Source organism: Gadus morhua, chromosome 10 (genome assembly GCF_902167405.1).
Source record: "Gadus morhua chromosome 10, gadMor3.0, whole genome shotgun sequence".
Classification (NCBI taxonomy): domain Eukaryota; kingdom Metazoa; phylum Chordata; class Actinopteri; order Gadiformes; family Gadidae; genus Gadus; species Gadus morhua.
In genome coordinates this window covers 23,577,953-23,587,334 of record NC_044057.1, presented here as the reverse complement: position 1 = coordinate 23,587,334, position 9,382 = coordinate 23,577,953, and the positions used below count along the sequence as shown (strand labels likewise).

Here is a 9,382-nt window from a genome sequence, read left to right as displayed (position 1 = left end):
GAAAGCAATTCTCTTTATATGTTTGTTGAAATGTCCATATTTCACATGGAATGTGCCCTGATCCTATTGACCAAGCTTGAACTATCCTGTTGACTTACCTTTTTTAAATAAAGCTTTCCTCATCTCTTTAGAACCAAATACTTTGGTGAATTGTTAAAGCTAAATACTCCGTCTGCACCCATCAGAAGTTGCAAGTATGTAGTGAAGTAATGAAAGAATTTCAAGCGTTCAGCCTTCGTTTTATTTGATGATCAAGTGCATTACAACTCGTTAAATCAATTCTGCAAGTATGCAATGTCTCTATGGTATAAATGTCTCAAAATGTATTGGAAATTCTTCCTCACACACAATGACAATCTTTTTGGCAAATCTGGGGGACCAACCCTGGTACTGGCAATTTGGCTGTCTGGGTTGGTTGCTGGGATCAACGTTGCTGAGTTGACACATGACAAAAGTGAACGGGTTGTTACTAGTGATTGAACCATTCCTATGACCCCTACAGATGGCTTTGATTTGGTCGAGAGGGGCAGTGATGAAGGTGTTGCTCCATTTACAGAGATTGGTATTCGTCTCAATATTTCTGGAGAGTATTTCAGAATCACACTCAGAAGTTCTCATCCCCGGGTTTATATGTTGGAGTCTGAATTTCTGGTACCTCTCTTCTTGGTAATGATTCGGCTTTGACGCTGTTGTCGAGTAGACCATCAGTAGCAGAAGACCCACATGGTGGCTCTTCATCATTCTTTGGTTGTGGAAGCTTAAGGACACATTTGTGGTCACATTTTAAAACAGACAACATTTGTTTCCAGATTAAAAAGGAAAAAACAGTGTTAACAGATTAATATATTCTGGTTTAAATAATATTCCGTTGCTGTGATCTGATATCAGTGGTTGTACATACTCTCTGTCCTTTAAAATGTAATCTGCATGCACTTTTACAAGGCAGACCAAAAATAGTCTTAAATACCTTTTTGTTGCCAAATAATCCTCTTGCTTTCTTTTTTGAGAAACCCAGTACTGAAAATGAAAATTTGATAAATAAATTGAGTTTACATAAAACACATTTCTTTAGTTGTATTCATTGGAGGAATGCAATTACCTGTTCTGTTTGCAGTGCTGAGGAGAAACTAAAGATTGGCACTGTATAATCTTAACATAGAATTTGTGAGTTAGGACTTTGATACCTTTTGAACTTTGATACCAAGGTTTGTCTGATAAACACGATGGGGAAAGGGGAACGGGCTGGTTTCACATTTTAACAATGTAAATTGTCCACATACATATTATGTATGTGGACAAATTACATTGTTAAAATGTGAAATTAATTGAAAGATTTTTTGAAGAAGCAAACACGGCAACAGGCACAAACCAATGGATTTTTTTTAAAAGAGGAGGCAACATATCAGTTAGGATTTCACAAAACATTTGTTTATTTGTTAGACGTTCTTTTTTGTTTACTTTAAGGTCCAGGTCATATTTCAAATCAAAGATTAACTACTATATCAATATATATGATGAAGCGATTGCTTTTCATTTAAAAAACTAAACTGCATGAATTGGTTTTACCAGACACCAGCATGCAAGAAAGGACTATTTGGGAATTTATATATTGTTCTTAAATAATTATTAAATATGTATTATGTTTGAACATAGCTTTCTAATGATATTTTGGGAAATATTTTCTTTGCATAAATAACAACATTTGACATTTGCAACAAGTCTAACTTCAGAGGCATGTTATCAAAAGCCTTTATTGGGAATGTAAATATATGTATCCAACAACATGGTCTCACAGGAATCCGTGAAATGACTACGGTCGGACGCTTAACTCGAAATCCGTGGCCACATCACGGAAACACGCCGATATCCGTGTGTGAGCCACGGAATAACAGTGTCATTTACTTGCATTGGAGCAAATTCTGTGGCCACATCACGGACAATTGAAGTGATTCCGTCAGACCACCACGGATTTTGAGTTAAGCCCCCGCTGTGGTCAAATGTGGCACACACACAGATTGAAACGGGAGCACACACACAGATTGAAACGGGAATCTGTGTGTGTGCCACAGAATATCATTGTCATTTACTTGCATTGGAGCAACTTCCAGGACAATTTAAGTGTTTCAGTGAGACCACCCCGGGTTTTGAGTTAAGCCCCCGTGGTCGACTCGCTCGTTGAAACGGGGATCCGTGTGTCAGCCACGGAACATCAGCGTCATTAACTTGCATTGGAGCGAATTCCGTGGCCACATCACGGAAATCGGCGTGTTTCCGTGATGTGGACACGGATTTCGAGTTATTTGTCCGTAGTCATTTCACGGATTCCTGTGAGACCAGGTTGGTATCCAAGCTTAGCTGCAGGAATTTAAGATGTAACGAGTAAGAACTTGGCGAACTGGGACGCACCATAACAAATCAGCAGTGCCCAGCTGACGGTGCTAACCAAACTTTTGCTAGTAATTAAACATTTCCTGAAAAGAAAACACTATATCTACACCAGCATCTACATCAGTTAAGCACAGACCATGCAACAAAGAGTTACCAATAGGCTTTGTTCAGCCGCAAATGCAACTGGTTCTCATAGTTCTTCGAGCCAATGCATGCTCTTTTTGGACCGAAGATCAGCCCTGCAACATTAAAAGTCTTTCACATGCTGCTGAGGCAGGGAGTGCTGTATTCTGCTATTTCGTAGCTGGAATGTGGCGCGATTTATGTCATGTCAGAGAATGTAGACGGGCTCTGGTCATGCGCAGGTGCCACGGATCGCGTATAGGGTGTCAGAATGGTATATGTTTCTAATCTCATCCAACCAATCAAATTCACTCTATCCGATTGCGCAAATTATCTGGATAGTTTTTTTTGTTTGTGTTTGTGTGTTTTTGAACGCCGGCGGAATATAAACAAGCCGAAATTAAATAGGAGTAACGAGGCCATTTTTTAAAAGTAAGGAGTAGAAAGCACAGATAAGTGAGTGAAAATGTAAGAAGTAGAAGTAAAAAGTAGGCAGAAAAATAATTACTCCAGTAAAGTATAGATACCCAAAATTTCTACTTAAGTAAGGTAACTAAGTATTTGTACTCCGTTACTTGACACCTCTGGATTGTCATCTATGAACCCATATGATTGATCCCAGTAATTAAGATGGATCCCAGCAATGCACAATTATGTGTCTGGTAAACCTAGCCTTTTTAATGACCAGCAGTGGGTCAGTGTCACAAAGAAGAGCTTAATACTGTTGCTTACAGAATGCCGCTAGCGGCTTGGATCAGATTCTGCACACTGTGAACTGATTTTTTTTGCCGTTTAAAAGCTTACATAATCCATCAATATATTCTGCAGAACAGAGACAAAATGTTTCAGACCCGACAGTCCCTCTCTCCGGGAGATTTAGCTGCCTGACGGTCCACCACGTCAAGTCTGAGCTCCACACATCATCACAAACGCACAGTTGGTTACTGCTTCATCGGGACCTCCTTCGATCTGTCTCCTCCTAATGTTCTTCTCCACTGTACATGCCGATGCCTGAGAGGCAGCTTGTTACTTATCCAGAGCGCTGCTCTGAAACTGGAACCCTCCCTTATACAAAGTGTTTTTTCGGCCTTGTAAGTGGTTATCAGTCAACACACTCAGTCTCACAACCTCTTTGTCTTAAAGTAGCCCTTGACATATTGCTTGGGCAAACCGGCCTTCTAAGGCCTGGCTATTCTATGAGTTCAGAACTCCTTATCGATCCATGTTAAGCTCAAATAAGCTCAAAAGCAGCAAAAATGAGAACTCATAAATATTTGTATAATCATGACATGATTTACATACCTAAATATTGCTATATCATGACTTTTACTGCTTTATTGATTTTACTCTACTTTATAAAAGTAGAGCAAAATTCATTCTTCCCACAATACATATATTACATTTGTTTATTAACGATGAGCACAATAAAATACAGTGGCATGTTAACGTTATTTATCGATATAGAAGCGCTATAAAGGGATTTTCCACCTTAACACGTGTGATTTTCTCCCATGTGTCCTGGCGATAGAGATGGGGCCTAGCGCTGGAGGTGGGCCTGAGGCCGGAGGTCTCCAGCTGGACACTATTGGGCAATGGTGCTGAAGTCAACAACTCCCATCTTCTGTCGCTTCTTCAGGCCCTCGGCAAACTATGAATTTTGTTATTTTTTTGATTGAAAGATCCTATACCTTCAAGAAGATAGTGGACAAATCGGTATTTACCTACAGAGAAATATGTTATACTAACGCAGCAGGTTTGAGATTGTATTTAAAACAGTGAAATCCACATGACAGAATGTGAATGTATTGGTACAGAAAGAATATGATGAGTTCACAATTCATGATGACCCATTGTTGATTGTCTGACACTAGGTCCCAATTTTCATCAATCGATCTTGGTGCACTGGATGTGGTCGGGTTGCTGTCTGCTTGTTATTATAATCCTCATTTTACATATAAATCATAGGTTAGTGAGATTTTTAATGATACTGTATATTATACAGAGATTTGGAGGATATAACACTGTCCCCAGTTTTATTTGATATATTTTATGGATCTTAAATATGGACTATGGTTAACATTTCTCTTCAGCTACCTAGCTTACAATGTTTCTGAAGAAATATAATGCTCCCATGAGCTGATGTCCCAGGCAATAAAATAATGAAAGCATTGAAAGTGTTCATCCTTTTTTTTATTTGATGATCAAGTGCATTACAACTCACTCGATAAATACATTTTGCAAGTATGCAATGTCTCAATTATGCGTATCCGACAAAATGCACTGGTAATCGCTCCTTACAATCAACGATTAGCCTTTTGGCAAATCTGGGGGACGAACCCCGGTACTGGCAATCTGGCTGTCTGGGTTGGTCAGCACCGTTAGTGAGTTGACACATGACAAAAGTGAACAGGTTGTTAGTAGTGATTCTACCTGCTTCATTTCCCCTACAGAGGGCTAAGAATTGGGAGAGAGGGGCATTGATGAAGGTGTTGGTCGGTTTACAGAGATTGGTTGCCACGTCAAAGATATTTCTGTCGCGTATTACAGAATCACACTCAGAAATTCTCATCCCCTCTTTGAAATGTTGGAGTTTGAACTTCTGGTAGGCGTTTGAGTAGCCGTTTGTGAAATGGTTCCCCCTCGACGCTGTGGTCGAGTACACTAGCAGCAGCAGAAGACCCACATGGTGGCTCTTCATCATTCTTTGCTTGTGGAAGCTAAAGGACACATTTGTGGTCACATTTTAAAAACAGACAACAAATGTTTCAAGATTAAAAAGGAAAAAATATTGTTAACAGATTAATAAATTCTGGTTTAAATAATATTCAGTTGCTGTAATCTGACATTATACAGACTCTGTCCTTTAAAATGTAATTGGCATTCACTTTTACAATGCAGACATAAAAAAATCCCAAAGATAGGCTTAAATACCTTTTTGTTAAATGCCAAATAATCCTCTTGCTTTCTTTTTTGAGAAACCCAGTGCTGAAAATGAAAGTTAGATCAATAAACTTAGTTTACATAAAACACATTTCTTTAGTTGTATTCATTGGAGGAATGCATTACCTGTTATATGTGCAGTGCTCAGGAGAAACTAAAGATTGGCACTGTTTAATCTTTATATAGAAGTTGTGAGTTAGAACTTTGATACCTTTTGAACTTTGATAGCTACGTTTGTCTGATAATCATGATGGGGAAAGGGGAACGGGCTGATTGGCTAAGGGAGAAACCAGGAATTGTTGGAATACATTGATGATTTATGATTTGGACTGTTCTACTTTTGTCAAATTAAAAAGATATGTATGTGGACAGTTTACATTGTTAAAACGTGAAATTAATTTAAAGATTTTTTTGAAGAAACAAACACGGCAACAGGCACAAACCAATGGATCTTCTAAAAAGAGGAGGCTACATATCAGTTAGGATTTCACAAAGCATTTGTTTATTTGCTAGAGGTTCTTTTTTGTTTACTTTAAGGTCCAGGTCACATTTCAAATCAAAGATTAACTACTATATCAATATATGTAATGAAGTGTATTACCTTTCATTTAAAAAACAAAACTGCATGAATTGGTTTTACCAGACACCAGCATGCAAGAAAGGACTATTTGGGAATTTAAATATTGTTTTAAAATAATTAAAATAATAAAATAATTATTATTTTAATAATAAATATCACTCACACACACACACACACACACACACACACACACACACACACACACACACACACACACACACACACACACACACACACACACACACAGTTGACATTGCTTATATTCATGATCGGTATTGGAAAACGAATCGAGACATCTATTATATCACTTTTTGACATTGTTATGACATTGGGGTGGAAAGAAGCATCACACAATCCAATAAAATGAATGTATTACTATCATCAGCTGTATTAATAGAAGCAGTAGCATTAGTAGGAGACAGAAAAAGTTTTAATGTTTGAGTACCAAACTGAACCCCAGCTAGGGATATTGATGCACTCAGTGTTGTAGCAACTCCACGAAACTAAAACCTTTTATAACCACCAGTGTAAAGTGGCAGTTAATACAAAAATTAATGAAAGAAAACGCTTTAAGTGTAGTTCCTTTAATCTTTTTCACTTCAGTGTTTATGTTTTAACTAGCCTACTGGTCTGTGAACAGAGAGTGAAGCAGCAAGTGGAGAAGCGGGGTGGTGGCCGTTCATGTCTTTGTTTTCGACACACCACCACAACTCTTAACCATACCAGGATGGTTGGTATAACATTCATCAGAAACCAACCATTAAATGGTTGTGTTTGATTTGATTTGATTTGATTTAAATTTATTTCGAACATGTAAAAGAAAACCAAAAATATATATCACACACAAATTATTGATGTTAAACAAAATAGAAAGCATAATTCGATACATAAATGATAAATACTTGATAATTGTAACATGTTCGAAAAGGGGTATATATATTATATATATTATTCCTTAACGTATCCCCGTTAAGCCCGTTAAGAGTGTTCCCATCACTGACTGAACCTGAATGTAAGGGATCCTGATATTGAAGTTCCTGTTTTGTCGGCAACATGTGCTTTTATTTACATTTTGTGCCATGTATGTGCCATGTACTTTTGACTCCAACCTGCTACTCCTGTCTTGATTTGAATTGCTGCCTCTTTGTGAACACATCTCTTTCTAATTTGTGTTGATTGGTTTGTGGGTATTTAAGCTCAGTGTGCCCATCAGTCTCTGTCAGATCGTGCCAGTATGTTACCTATAACTCAGAGAAAGTTTTTGAAACCAAGCCTTCTGTATGCAATTGGATCCTGAACACTGAATCGGGACAAGATTGGTTCACAAGCAGTAGATTTACATTCAGGGCATATAGCAGACGCTGTCATCCAAAGCGACTTACAACCATTCATACACACATTCAGGGGGGAGGCAACCATGTAAAAAACTGCCAGCTCGTCAGGAGCAGTTAAATGAATTTATTTGATTTCATACGAAAAGCATCAACATAACTAAGACAGTAACAAATGTATTCCTTTTCAAGATTGTTTTAGGGATTTCATCTCAGATTTTCTTTTTCTTAATATTGACTCCCTCCATGATAAAATAGTATACCTAAAATCACGGGAATATCAACTTGCATGTCGATATCTCCATTAGCTTTAAAGTTAGTTGTGCCTAGCGCGGTTCGAGTAACACACATCAATGCGATCTATCCCTCTCTCATTCGTTGTTGGGCGGGGCCCGTTGAGCATGGGAGGGGCCCTCGTGACACAGCGGAGGGCCCGGGCCAAGGGGAGGCTGCCCCCGCCCTCCCCGCCCATAGATCCACCCCCGCACAGATCTCCTCCTCGGGCATTTTACTGTTCTTCATTCTATGGTTTCCTACCAGAGAACTCTAACGCTACGTAGTTCAAGCAGTCTGTTTTTACCTCTCCTACAGCAGAGAACTGTGTGTTACCACTAATTCCAAACGTCCGGTTTGGGAACGTTCCACTCTGCTCCGTACACTGGTGTTGTGTGTGTGGATTAGTGGAGCTCCATCTTTGTAGTGGTTGAGGTTGGTTGCCGTGTCCTAGAGAGGGTTATGCTTCAGTGGCGTCCCTATGCTATTTTATTCGGGGCTAAAGCCTCTGATGTTATTTAATTAGCCCCGAATATGATCTTTAAAAAAAAGAAAAAAAGAAAAGTACTCATAAACATTTATAAGTAGCTTAGTCTAGAATAGTTCTTCTGGCAAGAGAATAAACAACAACCTGTTTACCACCTCAAGTGTACTAACCTATCCTATACCCAGTCAGATCTGTGTGTGTGTGTGTGTGTGTGTGTGTGTGTGTGTGTGTGTGTGTGTGTGTGTGTGTGTGTGTGTGTGTGTGTGTGTGTGTATGTGTATACGTGTAAGGTCTGCCTCACTTGTATTAATTTTACTATGCAATAACTTGAATGGAACTTAAGATGTTTGGGGATAAGCAGCATAGCAGTCAGGTAGCTATTTAAAGCTATAATAAACTGCGTATATCTTTTATTTAGATAAAGCATTATGAAAAAGTTTGACTGCACCATAAAGCATACACATAAATTTGGCACGCAGCATTTTAATTTTCCCTCTGGGCTAAACCCCACCCAAATCTATTCTCTTGAGTAGAGGCAATAAAAATGAGATATGCGTGGAAGAGAGACGGAAGGAGAGGAGAAAAGGATTAGAGGGGAGAAGGAGAAGAGAGAAGGAGGAGTAGCATTTAGTGACCAGAACTGTATGGAGTGTATCTTTTGTTTGTTTGTGTGTGTGTGTGTGTGACAGACAGACTGGTGGACCTCATAGCTGCCCAGATCCCCTGTGCTCCTCAGGAACAACTATACAAACATACCTCTGTCAAGTCCCACTGGTTTAACACATCCACAAACTGCTTTTCAGGAATTCCCAACACACCAGACATCATTTGCATATCACAAGAGAAAAAAATAGTCAGACTCTTTGAAGTAGCCTGTGCCTTTGACCTGTTCATGGAGGAATCCTATTGTACAAAAAAACTGAAATACCATCCTCCAACATCTGCCGTTGAAAGCTGTGGCTATAAATGTGTCCTCATTGTTCTTGTCTTTGGCAGTCTAGGCCATGTGCATAGGCTGGTGCTCAGTGGACTTAACATCAGTGGACTAAGTAAAAGAAGGGCCAGACAGCTAGCCAAGTACTGCTCAATATCAGCTGTTATAGGGAGCATGTTCATCTGGAAAAGGAGATGTTTCCTGTACCCTTAATGTTCCCATAACAAGATGTTTGTTGGTCAAATAGTTGTTGGATAATTCATCACATTTGGTTCCTAAAATGATATTAACTTGTAATGTGGAATCAAATAAAGTACATAAAATGT

At 38.9% G+C, this 9,382-nt stretch overlaps 1 protein-coding gene across 1 annotated transcript; it reads right to left on the bottom strand.

Annotated features, from left to right (window-relative positions):
• Positions 1 to 218: 218 nt before the first annotated feature.
• On the bottom strand, positions 219 to 1,204 carry LOC115552897 (ribonuclease-like 3). The gene is made up of 3 exons (XM_030369273.1): positions 1,100 to 1,204; positions 968 to 1,017; positions 219 to 757 (listed from the first exon to the last, which is right to left on the bottom strand). The coding sequence occupies exon 3, from the start codon at positions 739 to 741 to the stop codon at positions 301 to 303; it is 441 nt and encodes a 146-aa protein (XP_030225133.1). The 5' UTR covers positions 742 to 757; positions 968 to 1,017; positions 1,100 to 1,204; the 3' UTR covers positions 219 to 300.
• Between the last annotated feature and the right edge of the window lie 8,178 nt (positions 1,205 to 9,382).

Excerpts from the sequence above, each read along its gene's own strand:
- LOC115552897 (XM_030369273.1), bottom strand. The coding sequence starts at position 741 with ATGATGAAGAGCCACCATGTGGGTCTTCTGCTACTGATGGTCTACTCG.